We start from the raw sequence: 18,454 nt of genomic DNA on the forward strand, positions 1-18,454 counted from the left end.
ACCCTTTGTGATCTCTATCATGGCTCTCACCCTAATTTCTCAAGTTGTCCTCACTCACTCTGGATTCATCTCTCCCTTTGGTTTGTTACCCACAATTGGCAGATGTGTGGGTGGCAGTGGGAAAGAATGCTGTGCAGCTCTGTTCAGATAGTCCCCCTTTTGGGGGCACTCTCTGTTTATACCCTACAACCTCCAGCTTTGTCCAGATCTCTGATTTCCTCTGCGGAGAAAGGAAATACATGTCTAAGAGGCTATTTATCTACCTTGGTTTTATCTCTGCAAAATAAACTTCCCCTTCATAAGCAAATGTTACAAAAGATACTACAATATAATATTCCTCCACCTGCCTGACCATCTGGACACTTAGTTCTGAATCATTTTGCCTCCTGTGGGCTTCTACATCTGTCTTGGTCCCTACCAGGTTGTACAACACAGACGTGAAGAACATGATTCTGAATCAGGACTGTTGCATTCTTTTTTTTTTTTTTCACCAGTCCTAGGGCTTGAACTCAGGGCCTGAGCACTGTCCTTGGGCTTTTTCCTCAAGGCTAGCGCTCTGCCACTTGAACCACAGCACCACTTCTGGCTTTTCTATGTATGTGGTACCAAGGAATTGAACCCTGGTCTTCATGCATGCTAGGAAAGCACTCTACCACTAGGCCAAACTCCTGAGCCCAGGACTGCTGCATTCTAAAACCTATCACACCCCTCACAGTTGTGGAGCCTTGGGTTTTTCATCTGTAAAATGGGCATAATAATAGCACCAACTTCAGAAAGTAACTGAAGACTTAATAATGAGTATAAAGTATTAGGGTAAGGGGGGAAACAATAGATAAGCAAGCTTTGGGGCTTCCTTTTTCAGTAAAAAAATCTTTTAACTTTATCTCTTCCTTTCTGCAGACAAATGTTCTTATCTCTTTCCTTATTCTTCCTCAGACTTAGTGACTACAAATACAACCTTTCTTATCTAAAGATCCTCTGGTGCTTTCCCTTCACCTCATACATTCTTCATTCTTCAGATGCCTTCACCAAAATAAAATCTAAATGCTTATCCTTGCCAAGTGTTCATGCATGTCCTCCTAGCTAACTCAGGAGACTGAAATCTGAGGATCACAGTTCCAAACAGCCCAGGGAAGGAATGTCACGAGACCCTTATCTCCCATTAACCAGCCAAGAGCTAAAGGGAGCTGTGGTTCTAGTGGTGGAGTACCAACCATTAGCAAAATAGCTCAGTGACAGAGCCCAGATCCCGAGTTCAAGACCCTGTACACACACACACACACACACACACACCCCAAATAAATACTTATCCTTCCCCCTACTGCCCACTTTAAATTTCAAATTTATTGCTTTAACTTCCTCCTTCAGTCTTAGATGCTCATCACTTCATGTTCATTTTGTTTCTCACCATGCCAAAGAGCTTCAGTAACTCTGCACAGATCATCAGGTCTCTGGCCAAGTGGCACATGGTGAGGACGGGAGGCTGGACCAGGCAGAGGAACCAATTGTTCTGGTGCCAATCTCTCAGCTTAAGGCAGGTGCATAAAGATTTGGTCTCCAATTATGCCTCTCCATGCACCTGCTTCAAGCCAAAGTGACTCTCATAAGAATAGCAATGTGCTATTCCTTCTAAACCAATGGCTTTGCTCCTGGCTCCTGCAGAATTTCACAGCTGTCAGTAGGAAGTGTGGGGGTGGTAGAGAGGGTAGAACACTGAACCAAGAATCAGAAGACCTGGCTTCTCGCCTCAGCTCTACCCACACTGACTACTGGGACCTTGGCAAAATAATTTAGACTTATTTGGCCATACATACCTTTGAATTGCAAGAGTGAGCTTTGTATGAAATGACTTCTTTTCTGAACACACACTGAAATTATCTTTGTTGTGTAGTCAAATCCTAAGTATACAATTCATCACACAACTGAAAACATATTCTTTGCTTGCAAGCCAGGCTAACATATAAATAGCAAAAGTAATTTAAAACCAAGCAGAGCAGAGTACTGAAGGCCCATGCCTGTAAATCCTAGCCACTCAGGAAGCTGAGACTTAAAGGATCCTGGTTCAAAGCCAGCTCAGGCAGAAAAGTCCCCAAGGCTCCATCTCTAATTTACCAACAGAAAACAAAGTTGGCTGTCTGGTTCACATGGTAGGTTGCCAAATTAACAAGCACAACAAAGTATTGTCAAACAAATGAACAAACAAAAACTGGTTCTATTTTGATTGATTCATTTGTGGGGTCCTATTTTAGATATCTAAAAAGTTGAAGAAGTTTAGTACAATCTCAACAATATTAACATTTTGTTTTTAAGATGGGGGTCTCACTATGTTGTCCACACCAGTCTCAAACTCAAGGGCTGAAGTAATCTTCCTGCCTAAGCCTCCTAAGTCGCTGGGACTACAAATGCCCAACTTCCAACACTGATATTTTGGACAAGAAAGTTCTTTCTTGTGGAGAGATGTCTTTTAGAATATTTAGCAGTAGAATATTTAGCAGAATATTTAGTAGATTTGTTCCTTTCTCAGCATACAATACAAACTCAGAAGCCTTATAGGCACTACTGGCTTATGTCTGTAATTCTAGCTACTCAGGAGGCTGCATGGCCAATCTAGGCAAGAATGTCCATGACACTTTTTTTTTCTAATTATTGGACTTGAACTCAGGGCCTGGGTACTGTCCCTAAGTGTCTTTTGCTCAGGGCTAGGACTCTATCACTTGAGCCACAGCACCACTTACAGCTTTTTCTGTATATGTGGTACTGAAGAATCAAACCCAGTGCTTCATGCATGCTAGGCAAGCACTCTACCACTAGGCCACATTCCCAGGTAATCCACGAAACTCTAATTAACCACTTTTATCTCCAAAGCAAGAAGCGGAACTGTGGCTCAAGTGGTAATGCTAGACTTTAGCAAAAAAGCTCAGAGATAGTACCCATGCACACACACACACATACACACACACACACACATGCTCATAAACATGTAAAATCACAGAAACAGTGCATATTAGACACAGTAGTTTTAAGTCTTGTATGTAACACTGGTGATTTTATTCTGTACAAGGTACTTGTTTGTGTCTGGAGACCCTTCTGGTTGTCACAACTAGGGAGAGAAGGGACTACTGACATCTATTGGGTCAGCAGGATCCTGATAAATGTCCACAAAGCACAGGGCAGATCCACAACCCAAAATTATCTGGTTTAGCCAGGTACCGTAGCTCCCACGTATAATCCCAGCTACTCAGGAGACTGAGAAATGAAAATCATGGTTGGACATTAGCCCAGGCAAGAAAGTCTATAAAATTCTTATTTTCAATTAACCAGCAAAAATCTGGAAATGAGACTGGCTCAAGTGGCAGAGCACCAGCCTTAAGCAAAAAAAGTCAAGTGAGAGTACAAGGTCCTGAGTTTGAACACCAGTACCAGCACAAAATTATTTGCTTCAGCTAGGAGCGTGGGCTAATGATAGAGTGCTTGCCTAACATGCATGAAACCCTGGGTTTGATTCCTTGGTACCAGATATACAGAAAGTCTGGAAGTGGTTCTGTGGCTCAAGTGATAGAGTGTTAGCCTTGAGAAAGCCCAAGAACAGGGCCCAGGTCCTTAGTTAAAGCCCCAGGTCTGGCAAAAATAAAATTATTTACTTTAATTTGTCAAAATGTGAATAGTGGGCTGGGAAGGTGGCTTTGTGGTAGAGTGCTTGCCTCGTCGCGTGCATGAAGCCCTAGGTATAATTCCTCAATACCACATAAACAGAAAAAGCTGGAAGTAGCACTGTGGCTCAAGTGGTAGAGTACTAGCCTTGAGCAGAAAGAAGCTCAGGGACAGTGCCCAGACCCTAAGTTCAAGCCCCAGGATTGGCAAAAAAAAAAAATTAAATAGCACTAATGTGAATTTTTTTTTTTGCCAGTCCTGGGACTTGAACTCAGGGTCGGAGTATTGTCCTGAGCGTTCTCAAGGCTAGAACTCTACCACTTAAGCCACAGCACCATTTCTGGCTTTTTTGTGTGTGTATGTGGTTCTGAGGAATCAAGCCCAGGGCTTCATGCATGCTAAGCAAGCACTCTACCAGTAGGCCACACTCCCAGCCCAACTGATGTGAAATTTTGCTTAGTGGGAAGAAGAATGGCGACTGGGCTCAGCTATGTTGACATTTTCTTTGGAGAACCTAATCGACTGCTTTTCTTTCTCGAAGCTGCTCATGGCACAAGTTCCTAAGATGCATGCTTACAATCTTTCCCTTCCTGGAATGGATGTGTTTGTATCGAATCAAGGACTGGCTTCTTGGAGACTTACTTGCTGGTATAAGCGTTGGCCTTGTGCAAGTTCCCCAAGGTAAGGAAGACATGAAACCATTTCACACCAACACAACCAGTGAGACTTTATGCACAGGCAGAGTAAACATTTTTCATGTTAGATGAGCAGGAAAGAATGTGAACTGAATTCATACCATTATTTATTCCTTTCATTACCAGATTACTACCTCCTCCAGGATGGTTCCAAAAGACTTACTTTAATTTATGATTATTTTGTATATATGTATACACACCAGTATTGGTACTTGAACTCAGGCCCTCACATTCTTGGGTGGCTTTTTTCCACTTATACTCTACCACATCTACACTTTTGGCTTTTTGCTGGCTAATTGAAGATAAGACTGTCATGGACTTTCCTGCCTGAGCTGGCTTTGAACCTAGATCCTCAGGCCTCAGCCTCCTGTGTAGTTAGGATTGCAGACATTAGCTCCCAACACACAGATAAGTTCAGTTTAGATTCCTGAACACTTTGCAGAAAATGTACAGTGCCTATTCTTGGTCGTCATTTTTTTATTTGTCACACTAGTCCTCTCAGATTGGTTGACTATAATAGATCTTCAGGTAGACTTCGCCCCCACACCTCTTGGTTGTGAGGCTTGAACTCTGGGCCTGGGCGCTGTCCTGAGCATTTCAGCTCAAGACTACTGTTCTACCGCTTGACCCACAGCCCCACTTCCTGTTTTCTAGTGGTTAATTGGATACTTGAGTCCCATGGACTTCAGTGCCAGGGCGGCTTTGAATCTCTATCCTCAGATCTCAGCCTGCTGAGTAGCTAGGATTACAGGCTTGAGCCACCACACCTGGCCCAGGTAGAATTTGTTTTACGCATAAAGATGAGGGTTAGCAAACATGGCAGTGTAGTGTCTCCAGCAGATGTCCCCTCAGATGTAAGATAAAGCCACACAGATAGGATTGGAAACTATCTGGGTTTCAGAAACCTTATTTTCAAATAGGAACCAACAGCCCTGAATATGGCTTCCAGGGACAAGCCAGGCTTAACGCTAGGGTTCCCCCTAGATACGTACCCTTTATTCACAATCCTTTCTGTCCGGATGGAGGGTTCTAATTGGACTCATTTTTACCATAAGCAATGCACATACAATTGACGTTCTGCTGTTTCCAGGTCTCCTGGGAAACTGATAGAAAGCTAACCGGAGACTAAATTTGTCCACAGAGAATAGAATGGATTGAATGTTTTTTTTGTTTGTTTTTTGTTTTTTGTTTGTTTTTTTGGTTTTTTTTGCCAGTCGTGGGCCTGAGCTCAGGGCCTGAGCACTGTCCTGGGACTTTCTCAAGGCTAGAACTCTACCACTTGAGCCTCAGCACCAGTTCCGACTTTTTCTATATAGGTGGTACCAAGGAATTGAACCCAGGTCTTCGTGCATGCTAGGCAAGCACTTTAACCACTAGGCCAAACTCCCGGCCGGGTTGAATGGGTTTTATTGCTTTTTTATTCACAGGAACTTACAGTTCCCCATTTTGCTTTTTGTTTCTCTTTTCTTTTCCTCCTCCTCTTCCTCCTCCTCCTCCTCCTCATGTGTGCGTGTGTGTGTGTGTGTGTGTGTGTGTGTGTGTGTGTGTGGTTGTTGGTACTGGGGCTTGAACTCAGGGCCACCAAGTCTTGCTTAGCTTTTTCACTCAAAACCGGTGCTCTACCATTTGAACCACAGCTTCACTTCCATCCTGAGAAAGAAGAAAAGAAAGAAAGCGAGCGAGCTTGGAAACAGTGTCAGACCCTGAGTTCAAGCCCCAGGACTACCACACACACACACACACACACACACACACACAATCTCATGGACTTTTTTTGCCCAGACAAGCTTCAAACCACAATCCATAGATTTCAGCCCCCCAAGTAGCTAAGATTACAGATGTGAGCAACTAGTACCCAGCATTTCATATTCAGGTATCTTTGTTGTTTCATTTTGTTGTTTCTGTCAGTTCTGGGGCTTGAACTCAGTGCCTGGGCATTGTCCCTGAGCTTCTTTTGCTCAAAGCTAGATGTATCACTCAAGCCACAGCACCAATTCTGGCTTTTCTGTTTATGTGACATTGAAAAATTGAACCCAGAATTTCATGTATGCTAGGCAAGCTCTCTGACACTAAACCACATTCCCAGCCCACATTTAGTTACTTAATATACCAGGAATTGATTTTTGTGTGTAGAACAAGATAAGGTCTAGATAGGAATGAGGACAGAATGCTTCTGATATACTGGAATCAGAAATCTTAATGTTTTATGTTTGCTTTTCATGCTAGGGATACCACTTTTCAATGAAAGCCTTTGGTATAGAACCAGGGTTTTTTTTTGTTTTTTGTCAGTTGTGGGACTTGAACTTGGGGCCTGAGCACTGTTCCTGATCTCTTTTGCTCAAAGCTTTACCACTTTGAGCCACAGTGTAACTTCTGGTTCTCTAGTGGTTAGTTGAAAACAAGTCTCATGGACTTCACTGCCTCAAATGACTTGGAACCATGATCCTCAGATCAGCCTCTTGAGTAGCTACGATTACAGGTACGACCCACCAGCACCCTGCAAGAACCAAGATTTTTTAAAGCATAGGAAGAGCATGATTATTGCACATCTGTAATTCCAGCTTCTTGGGAGGTAAAAGCAGCCCAGAAAATTAGCAAGACTGTCTCAAAAACAAAATACAAAATAAAGTGGGGGTGGGACTGATGTCATTGTGTTCAATCCTCTCAGCATCCACAAAAAAGGAGGGAATAGGAAGTAAAGTACACGATAAATGGTATTAATGTATTAATTAATGACTGTGTGTCCAGGGACACAGTTACCACACTTAGTCAGCTACATAGATCATTTTTATTCTAAATATTCTTTACAGTTTTTTTTGAAGCTCTCTCGGTGCTGACACTTTCATTTTTTAAAAAATTTTATTGTTGGGGGTAATGTTAGTTAAAGTGGTTTTTACATGCCAAGCTACCTTACCTTACTTACCTTACCTTTCTTTTCAGGCCTGACACTTAGCTTGCTGACAAGGCAACTGATTCCTTCTCTCAATATCGCTTATGCAGCCTTTTGTAGTTCGGTAATTTATGTAATTTTTGGATCATGTCATCAAATGTCCATTGGTGAGTTCAGTTACTGAAGCCATAAGAAGTCAATGAAATTTCTACCTCGATCATTTACTGATTACTAAGGGACCTTGGTTAGTTAACAAAGCACCCAAAAAGATCAAATTAATAAAGGAAAATTTTTATTCTAGCACATGGTTTCAGAGGATTCAATCCATGGTTATTTGGTTCCCTTGTTTCTAGGCCTATAGTCAGATAGAGCCTGGTGAGAAACAAGCAAGGAAGAAGGCTGCTCACCTCCTAGCAGCCAGTGAGCAGAGAGGAGAGAGAAACATCTTTACACATATCCAAGAAGTATTGAGTATTCTTTTTTCCCCCCCTCTTATTGTTGTGGCTTTGTTTTATGATCCTTTCATCTTGCCTTTAACTTCTTCTTAGTGCAGGCACAATGGCTGAGCCTGATATCTATTTCCCATCTATTTTTCTTTGAATCCCACCTCATAGGCCCATGATGACAAAAAAAAAAAAAAAGTAAACACCTGGACCACAAGCATCTAAGTTCTGTGAGTTTGGTCATGATATTTGACTATAGGATTCTTTTCCCTGTTTTCTCGTTTGTTTTGTTTTTTCTTTTGGTGTAGGTACTGAGGCTTCAACTCAGAGGCTGGGCACTGACACTTGGCATCTTTGCTCAAGGCTGGCACTCTACCACTTGATCTACAGTTGTACTGCAGGCTTTTTGCTTGATAAGTGTCTTAGACTTTGCTGCTCAGGCTGGCTTTGAACCTTGATTCTCAGATTTCAGTTTTCTGAATAGCTAGGATAACAGGCATGAGCCATTAACCCCTGACTTCCCCTTCTCATCAACTACTTTTTGATAAGAAAGTCCTTCAGACCAAAGATGATACAAAACCAGATTATACCTTGCTCTTGCCAATATCAGCTTATGTAGACTTGAACCCTTACTTTGTGCCTAACAGGTCCCTTTTTCCTTGTGAGTGCTCTGATGATTGACACACTGAATGAGGGACCATTCAATGAAGGTCACCTGATCTTGGGAACATTCATCAAGGATGACTTTTCTTCCCCCTCCTACTATATCAACTATAACAGATCCCTAAGTGTCGTCGGAACCACCACCTTTCTGACTGGGATTATTCAGGTAGGATATGAGTCTCTACACCCCTGAAAAACAAAACCCGAATAAAGACACTAACATTTCACCCATTTTAATGCTTCTGCAATTCACTGTGATATATCGGCACTTGTATGGTTTAGTGAACTTGTCCATATCTATACCACCAGTAAGTGGCAGCAACAGGACTGAAATGGGGAAGGGGTGTTACCACGTTGTTCACCTCTTAAAAGGGAAGACTTAGGGCTGGGAATGTGGCTTAGTGGTAGAGGGCTTGCCTAGCATACATGAAATCCTGGGTTCAATTCCTCAGTACCACATAAATAGGAAAAGCCAAAATTGGTGCTGTGGCTCAAGTAGTAGAGTACAAGCCTTGAGCACAGAGATGCTCTGGGACAGTTCCCAGGCCCTGAGTTCAAACACACACACACACACACACACACACACACACACACACACATACACACACACGGGGGAGGGGGGGCGAGATTTAGTAGGATTGTGGGATGCTGGATACAGGCCCATAGAGATGGCAAAAGAATGGGGCTGTGTACATTAGCACAGAAATGGCTGCCAGCCAACCACCCAAACAATAGGAGGCAGATGGATCTGACTCAATTGCACACAAGAACATATTGAGCAATACAAGATTAAGGGAGACACAGCACAGCTGAATCAAAGCTCAGAAACAAAAGGCCCTTACAATGAAAGGATTTGTTGTTCTGTTTGTTTTCTGAGAGTTTCTGCAGCAGGATAGGGTGAAGTGGTGATAGCATTAGGCTGTAAGACTTCCGTTTTATTCTCTTTTTTTCCCCTTCCTCCGAATAAACTACTCTTCCTGAATAGTCTTGGTCAACCTATGCCAGTTTTTTTTTTCTTTCTTTCTTTTTTTTTCTTGTAGGTCATTGGGCTTGAACTTGGCCTGGGCGCTATCCCTGAGCTCTTCAGCTCAAGGCTACCACCCTACCCTTGAGATAAGCCCCTTTCCCATTTTCTAGAGGTTAATTGGAGAGTCTCAGGTCCTTTGTGCCCAGGCTGGCTTTGAACCTTGATTTTCAGATCTCAGCCTCCTGAGTAGCTAGGACTACAGTCATGAGCCACCACACCAGCTCTGTGCCAGTTTTTTTATCTTGTTTTCTTGTTCGCTTGTGGGTGGGTGAATGGGTTGGAGGATTGATTCTTTGAGATAGGGTTTTATTTTGTGGCCCTAGCTAGACTCAACTTCTTCAACCTCTGGGTGAAGTCTGAGATTATAGATGTCTACTACCATGCTCCTTGTCTCTTATGAGGAATAGTTCTCTCCATGAATTTTCTAACTGTATTTTTTTTTAATTATAAAAGATGGTATGTACAAAAATCTAAAGAATGAAGAAGTTGGGGCTGAGAGTTTGGCCTAGTGATAGAGTGCTTGTCTAGCAAGCACAAAGACCCCGATTCGATTCCTCAGTACCACATACATAGAAAAAAGCTGGAAGTGGTTCTGTGGCTCAAGTGGTAGAGTGCTATCCTTGAGCAAAAGTGTCCAAGGATGGTGCTCAGACCCTGAGTTCAAGCCCCAAGACTGGCAAAAACAAAAACAAAACAAAACAAAAAAAAGAATGAGGAAGTGTATAGATTACAAAAGGTCCCCATTGTTTAATTCCTTCTCCAAAGGTTAAAAGTTTGGTTTCTACCTTTTCAGATATTTTATTATATCTAATTGACTTTTGTTTGTTTGTTTTTGTCCAGTCCTGGGGCTTGAACTCAGGGCTTGGGCACTGTCCCAGAGCTTCTTTGTGCTCAAGGGTAGCATTCTAGGGGAGGGAAATGGGAACAAAAACATGAGAGTGTCAATGTGTGAGAAGTGATGTACCCTCTGTCTGGCGAATGTAACTGTGACCCCTCTATACATTACAATAAAAAAAAGAAAGAAAAGAAAAAGGAAGAAAAAAAAGAGTAGCACTCTACCACTTAAGCCAGAGAGCCACTTTCACTTTTTTCTGAGTAGTTTATTAGAGATGAGATTCTCACAGACTTTCCTGCCCAGGCTGGCTTTGAACTGTGATCCTCAAATCTCAGCCTGAGCCTAAGTAGTTAAGATTACAGGCATGAGCTACCTGCCCTCAGCTTATTTTATCTAATTTTATTACATATTATGTAACATACTTAAATCTTACATATTCACATATGCATTTAAAGTACAGATTGAGCAACCTTCATCTGAAATGATGGAGATCAGAAGTGATTTAGATTCTAGATTTTTTATATAGAATATATGCATATTCTATATAATTAGCTATCTTGGGCTGGGACCTAAGTCTAAACACAAAATTCATTTATGTTTGTATAATAGCAAATATTTTATATACAATCTTTAGCATATTTATTTATTTATTTATTTTTGCCAGTCTGGGGGCTTGAACGCAGGGCCTTGCCACTATCCTTCAGTTTTCTTCAAAGCTAGCATTCTACCACTTGAGCCACAGCACCAGTTTGGGCTTTTTCTGTGTATGTGGTATTGAGGAATCAAACCTAGGGCTTTGTGTATACTAGGCAGGCACTCTACCACTAGGCCACCCTCCCAGCCCACCCTTAGCATATTTATAATCCATCAAATGAGATCAGGTGTGAAAGTTTCTTGTGCTATCATGCTGATGGTCCAAAATTTTGTTTTGGCTGGGAAATGGTGGCTAGTGCCTGTAATCCTAGCTACTTGAGATGCTAAGATCTGAAGATGGAAGTTGGAAGCCAACCTGGGCAAAGTCCATGAAACCCTTATCTCTAGTTAACTAGGAAAAAAAAAAAAAAAGCCAGGGGTAGAGAATGTGGCTCAACTGTTAAAGCACCAGCTTTGAACAAAGTCAAGTTAGACAGGGGTGAGTCATCAGCACACCAGCTTATTATTCTCAAACATAAAGATGTGATCTAGACTTACCCAAACTCAAGGACAATAGGTGAATTTCAGAACTTCTGGTTTGCCAAACATGCCCTCCAGTTTTCTGTCTCTATTCCTGCAAAGGGTTTATAGCTTCCTCACAAAGGAGAAGCAAGTACAAATTGCCCCATCTGTCTCCTGTTCTTGGATTTAACTTGCAAAAGCAGCAGGTGATGGGAAAAGAGCTTGCTCCCTCCCTTTTTCTTCCCAGTGTTTTTTTGTTTCTGCTTTTATTTGCTAAGTCTGACTGTGTGTGTGTGTGTGTGTGTGTGTGTGTGTGTGTGTGTGTGTGTGTGTGTGTGTGTGTGTGTGTGTGTGTTGGTGTAGGGTTTGAACTCAGAGCCTAATTGCTGTTCCTTGGCTTGAGCCACAGTTCCACTTCTGGCTTTTTAGTGGTTAATTGGAGATAAGCGTCTCACAGATTTAACTGCCTGGGCTGGCTTTGAACTCTCTGATCTCATCCTCTTGATTAGCTAAGGTTAAAGATATGAACCATCTGTGCTTGGCTGAATCTGGGTTTTGTTTTTCATTTTATTAGAATTTGATTGTTTTAATTATTTTATTATTTACTTATTTATTTTGTCTATCATGGGGCTTAAACTCAGGGCCTGAGCACTGCCTGAGCTTTTTCACTCAAGGCCAACACTCTACCGCTTTGAGCTACAGTGCCAGTTCGGTTTTCTGGTTAATTAGAGATTATAGAGCCTGAGATACTTTCCTGCCCAGTCTTGCTTTGAACCACCATCTTCAGATCTCAGCCTCTTGATTAGCTAGGATTATAGGGTTGAGCCACTGGTGCCCCGCTAATTTTAGCTATTCATTTTTTGCTTATGTGTTAACCAAGGAATGGAACCCAGGGCTTCATGTGTGCTAGGCAGGCACTCTACCACTAAGCCACATTCCTGGCCTGAGTCTGACTCTTTTAACATTATTTTTAGCTTCCTTGTCACCTCCTCCATCTATCCTGCTTCAGTGCCCTTGCTGATGTGATGACATTCTGCCCCTTTGGCTTTCCTTTCCACCTGACCCCCTCGCCCTACAGCTGTGTATGGGCTTGCTAGGCATGGGCTTCATGGCTACGTACCTTCCGGAGGCCACCATCAATGCTTACCTGGCTGCTGTGGCGCTGCACATCATGCTGTCCCAGCTCACCTTCGTCTTCGGGATTATGATTAGTTTCCATGCTGGTCCCATCGCCTTTTTCTACGTGAGTAATTTAACCTTCCCCTAGAACAACAGTGGCTGTCCCCTGGGCTTCAAAGAGAAGGAGACCCAAATGGAGAGATTCCTGCTCTCCCAGAGGTACAGCTCGAATGCATCTCTGTCAAGGGGGACCTAGAAATAACTGCATTTCTTGTAGATTTAGGGTCTTACTGAGTGGCAGAGACCAATTTTACAATGTTCTTAGTTGCCAAAATCATTTCAGCCTGGCCTTTTTAGCTAATATAATTTACATTCTAATTTGATCTGGGCATTTCTATATGTGTGTCTTCATTCTCCTCATCACATGCCTCACAATAGCTAGGTGAGGCAACAGCTTAAAATATGTAAAATATAAAATAAATAAATAATACAGTACTCCTAAACCAAGCGCTAATGGCTTACTCATATAATCCTAGCTACTCACAAGGCTGAGATCTGAAGATCAGAGTTTGAAGCCAGCCCAAGCAGAAAACTCCATAAGACTCATTTATTTGTATGTATGTTTGTTTGTCCTGTGGCTTGAACTCAGGGCTTGGGCATTGTCCTTGAACTTTCTCAAGGCTAGCACTCTACTGCTTGAGCCATAGCACCACGTTCGTCTTTTTCTGTGTATGTGGTATCAAGGAATCGAACCTGGGTCTTCATGCATGCTAGGCAAGCACTGTACCTTTAGGCCACACTCATAGCTTTTATGAGACTCTTATCTCCAATTAATCACCAAAAAGCTGTGATAGTATGTCTCAATGTGGTAGAACATCTACTTTCTATGAAAAAGTCGTGAGAGCTCATGCTCTGAGTTCAAGTCCCAGTACTATCTTCCCTCAGAGTCTTAGATTTACCTAGATTAGTTGTTTTTTTTTAAAGTCCTTGGACAGAGTTGTTGCTGGCTTTGAACAATGATCTTCAGATCTCAGCCTCCTACATAGCTAGGATTACAGGCATGAGCACCAGCACCCAGCAGTTTTCAATATTTCTAGATCTGAGAAGGCAAGCATGGGATTGGGGACTAGACAATTTTGTTTTAAAATTGGTATATATCAGTTATACAAAGGAAGGGGATTTCTTTGTTCCATCTCTATATATGTTAATACTATATTAATGTGTATTTCCTGGGGCTTGAACTCAGGGCCTGGGCACTGTCCCTAAGCTCTTTTTTTTTTTTTTTTTTTTTTTTTTTTGCCAGTCTTGGGCTTGAGCTCAGGGCCTGACCACTGTCCTTGGACTTTCTCAAGGTTAGAGCTCTACCACTTGAGCCTCAGCACCACTTTCGGCTTTTTTCTATGTATGTGGTACCGAGGAATTGAACCCGGGTCTTCGTGCATGCTAGGCAAGCACTTTAACCACTAGGCCAAACTCCCGGCCGTGCCCTAAGCTCTTTTGTACAAAGCTAGCTCTCATACCAGTTTGAGCCACAGCGCCACTTTTGGTTTTCTAGTGGTTAATTGTATATAACAGTCTCATAGACTTTCCTGCTTGGGCTGGCATTAAATTGTAATCCTTAGATCTCTGCCTCCTGAGTAGCTAGGAGCCACCAGTGCCTGGCTTTTATTTTTTTGGAGGGGTGGGGGCTGGGTGAGGACATCTTTTTTGGTACTGAGGATCAAACCCAGGATATTGTACTTGCTAGGCAAGTACTTTGCCATAGAGCTATGTCCCAGCCCTATAATGTATATTTTTTAAGCTGACAAGAAATATTAAGAGTAATGTCCAATGAGAAGAAAACATGTATTTCTATGTAACAGAGAGGACCTAGGAAATTAACCTACTCATGATTAATTTGTTCAGATCTTATATGTCCTTTAGTGAGATTCTCTTTTATTTTTATATCGAGGAGTTAATATTTTATATTCTTTATATTCGTGTGTGTGTGTGTGTGTGTGTGAGTGAGTGTGGGTGTCAGTCTGTCAGCACTGGTTCTTGAACTCAAGGCCTGAGCACTATCTCTTAGCCTTTTTGCTCAAGGCTGGCAATCTACCATTTGAGTTATATTTCATTTCCAGCCTTGTGCTGCTTAATGGGAGATTAAAGACTTTTTTTTTTGGTCAGTCCTGGGCTTGAGCTCAGGGCCTGGGCACTGTCCTTGGACTTTCTCAAGGCTAGAGCTCGACCCACTTGAGCCTCTGCACCGCTTCTGGCTTTTTTCTATGTACTTGGTACCGAGGAATCGAACCAGGGTCTTCATGCAAGCAAGGGAAGCACTCTACCACTAACTCCCAGCCTCTCATTTTAATTTTATTGTCAGGGTGATATATAGTTACATAGGGAAATGAGTACATTTCTTCTCAAACATTGTTACCACTCCCATGTTTTTCTCCTACTTTCCCTCCCCTCAACCCCCTTCCCCAAGATTAAAGACTTAAGGGCTTTTCTGCTGGGGCTGGCTTCAAGCTGTGACCCTCAGACTCCTAAATAGCTAGGATTGTAGCAGGAGCCAGTGATATCTACTGGCTCAAAACTTTTCCTTTTTTTTTTTTTAACAAGCTTACATTGCTTATACAGAAGATTTTGTTGCTACATTTCCACACATTTAAGACTTTTTTTATATGAATCTTTAGATTTAGGCAATTATTATATCCCTTCTAAAGCTCTATATATTTTTTTCTTCCAGAACATAATTAACTACTGTATAGGTCTCCCCAAAGCAAATTCTACCAGCATCCTGTTGTTCCTAACTGCTGTTGTTGCTCTGAGAATCAACAAGTGTATCAGAATTACTTTCAACCGGTATCCCATGGAGTTTCCTATGGAATTATTTCTGGTACGTGTTTCTGATACTCTGATTTCATGGTTCAAATGTCTACTTAAAAATAAATAAATAAGTAAGTAAGTAAAGGGCCAGGAGAGTGGCCTAGTGGAAGAGTGCTTGCCTAGTATGTACCAAGCCCTGGGTTTAATTCCTCAGTACCACACAAACAGAAAAAGCCAGAAGTGGTGTTGTGGCTCAAGTGGTACAGTGCTAGCTTAGAGAAAGCCTAAGGATAGTACCCAGGCCCTGAGTACAAGCCTCAGGACTGGAAAAAAAAAAAAGGAAAATAATCCCAAGAACAAAGTAACTAGAAGATTGTAAAAGCTAAGCATTTTTTAAATTTTATTTTTATTGTTATAATAAAGGTGATATACAGTTGCAAGTAATGAGTACATCTCTTATTCTTGTAGTCATGTGGCTTGAATTAGGTAGGCCTGGGCGCTGTCCCTAAGCTCTTCAGCTCAAGGCTATCACCCTACCCTTGAGCCAAGCCCCACTTCCCATTTTCTAGAGGTTAACTGGAGATAAGAGTCTCAGGGGCCGGGAGTTTGGCCTAGTGGTTAAAGTGCTTGCCTAGCATGCATGAAGACTCGGGTTTGATTCCTCGGTACCACATACATAGAAAAAAGCCGGAAGTGGTGCTGAGGCTCAAGTGGTAGAGCTCTAGCCTTGAGAAAGTCCAAGGACAATGCTCAGGCCCTGAGCTCAAGCCCAGGACTGATGACAAAAAAAAAAAAAAAGAGTCTCAGGTCCTTTTGTGCCCGGGCTGGCATTGAACCTTGATCCTCAGATCTCAGCCTCCTAAGTAGTTAGGATTACAGGCGTGAGTCACCATGCCCAGCTTCATCTCTTTTTTAGATGTCACTCACTCTTTCCTAGTTAAAACTAAGAATATTTTAAAAATAAACATTATATTGTATGAAAGCTGACTATGTACTTAATCTAAATGTATACTTTGATTTATAAAACAGTTTGCTTAAAAAAGAAGTTTTGTTGGATGCCAGTGACGAATAACTATAATTCTAGCTGAGATTTAAGGATTGAGGTATGAAGCCAGCCCAGATAAGAAAGTTTGTAAGACTTTTATCTCCAATTAACCAGGAAAGACTGAGGTAGAACTCAAGTGGTAGAGTCTAGCTTTGAGCAAAAAAGCTCAGGGGACAGCACCCATGTTTTGAGTTAAAGCCCAAAGTATAAGATTGATTGAAATGCAGTGTAAACATTGAAAGACAGTGTAAACATATGTGGAAGTATAGCAAGAAAATTATAATATAATAATGTATACATAATGTAAACTCAGCCAGGCGTGGTGGCTTACACCTGTAATCCTAGCTATGCAGGAAGCTGAGCTCTGAGGATCAAGGTTTAAAGCCAGCCCGGGCACTAAAGGATGAGAGATTCTTATCTCCAATTAACCTCCAGAAAATGGGAAGTGGGGCTGTGGCTCCAGGGATAGGGCAGTAGCCTTGAGCTGAAGAGCTCAGGGACAGCACCCAGGCACATAGTTCGAGTCCCATGACCCACAAAAATATATAAATAAATATAAATAATGTAAACTCATAAAAAATAGTTTCATTCAAGCCGGGTGTAGTGGCTCATACCTGTAATTCTAGCTACTCAAGAGGCTGAGATCTGAGGATTGTGGTTCAAAGCCAGCCTGGCCACTAAAGTCTGTAAGACTTATCTCTAATTAGCCACCAGAAAACTGGAAGTGGTGCTGTGACTCAAGGGGTAGGGCAGTAGCCTTGAGGTGAAAAGCATAGGGATGGCACCCAGGCCCAGCGTTCAAGTCCCATGACTCACACACACACACACACAGTTTCATGCAGGTATAGGTGACAAAATTGTATATATTTACTGTGTATAATGTCATATTTTGATATATAAATTCATTTAAAAATGTATTGAGCTCATTAACATCATATATTAATGTTGTGGTTGTTGTTTGAGGCAGGGTCTTCCTGTGTACCTCAGGCTGGCTTCAAACTTCTTTCTTTCTTTTTTTCTTTCTTTCATCAGTTGAGAGACTTGAACTCAGGGCCTAGGCACTGTCCTTGAGCTCTTTTGCTTGGGACTGTTATTGCTCTACCACTTTGAGCCACAGCTTTACTTCTGGTTTTCTGGTGGTTAATTGGAGATGAGAGTATCCTGGACTTTCTTGCCTGGGCTGGCTTTGAACCATGATCCTCAGATCCCAGCCTCCTGAGTAGCTAGGATTACAAGTGTGATCCACCAGCCCCCAGCTGTCCCCAAAGTCTTACTCCTCGCACTGCAAACTTTTGAGTGCTGGGATTATGGATGTGTACCATCATGCTAACTTACCTTTTTTTATTTTGAGAATATTTAAGATCTATTGTCTTGGCTATCTTTAGAATATATAGTTCTCTGTATGTACAAGTACTAGGGCTTGAACTCAGGGCACTGAGCTCTCATCTGGCTTTTTCGCTCAAGTCTGACACTCTACTTCTTGAATTACACATGTCCCTACTTCTGGCTTATTTGGGGATGGAGTCCTATAGACTTTTCTGCCCAGGTTGATTTCAAACCATTATCCTCTGGATCTCAGTCTCCTGAGTAGTTAGGATTACAGGTGTTAGCCACTAGCTCCTGGCTTAGATTTAGATTCTAGTTGCTTGTAGCTGTTAAAAACTGAGAAATTATGGAGGCATCCACTGTGTCAGACACCTCAGCTGCACTTGTTTGGGCCTCCTTATCCATACAAGCTTAAGTGAATTAAAAAAAAAATTAGGGGCTGGAAGTTTGACCTAGTGGTAGTGTGTTTGCCCAGCATGCATGAAGACCTGGGTTTGATTCCTCGGTACCACTTACATAGAAAAAGCTGGAAGTGGTGCTGTGGCTCAAGTGGTAGAGCTCTAACTTTGAGAAAGCCCAAGGACAGTGCTTGGGCCCTGAGTTCAAGCCCCAGGACTGGCAAAAAAAAATTTTTTTAGAGGGTATCTCTGCTTTTCCTGTACCACAGAACTCTCTCAAGTTTTATGCATAGGGATGGATAGCTACAAGTCAATTCCCATCCTGCCAAAGATTTCTGGAAGCAATGCACAATATTTAAATAATCTTATGTTTGCTTGTTGGTTGGTTTAATTGCCTCT

At 42.0% G+C, this 18,454-nt stretch overlaps 1 protein-coding gene across 5 annotated transcripts in view; it reads left to right on the forward strand.

Moving 5' to 3' along the window:
- Slc26a8 (solute carrier family 26 member 8) overlaps nucleotides 1–18,454 on the forward strand; it is a 54,154-nt gene that overhangs the window by 9,933 nt on the left and 25,767 nt on the right. For 4 of the 5 annotated variants that reach the window (XM_090355805.1, XM_090355800.1, XM_090355801.1 and 1 more), the window contains exons 3-7: nucleotides 4,193–4,332; nucleotides 7,287–7,403; nucleotides 8,327–8,508; nucleotides 12,438–12,602; nucleotides 15,207–15,356. In XM_090355805.1, coding sequence (XP_090211931.1) covers nucleotides 4,193–4,332; nucleotides 7,287–7,403; nucleotides 8,327–8,508; nucleotides 12,438–12,602; nucleotides 15,207–15,356 — 754 coding nt within the window. The remainder of the gene's footprint in view (nucleotides 1–4,192; nucleotides 4,333–7,286; nucleotides 7,404–8,326; nucleotides 8,509–12,437; nucleotides 12,603–15,206; nucleotides 15,357–18,454) is intronic. The other variant, XM_090355802.1, reaches the window with a different exon arrangement.

Source organism: Megascapheus bottae, chromosome 22, assembly GCF_031878675.1.
Source record: "Megascapheus bottae isolate mThoBot1 chromosome 22, mThoBot2.hap1, whole genome shotgun sequence".
Classification (NCBI taxonomy): Eukaryota; Metazoa; Chordata; class Mammalia; order Rodentia; family Geomyidae; genus Megascapheus; species Megascapheus bottae.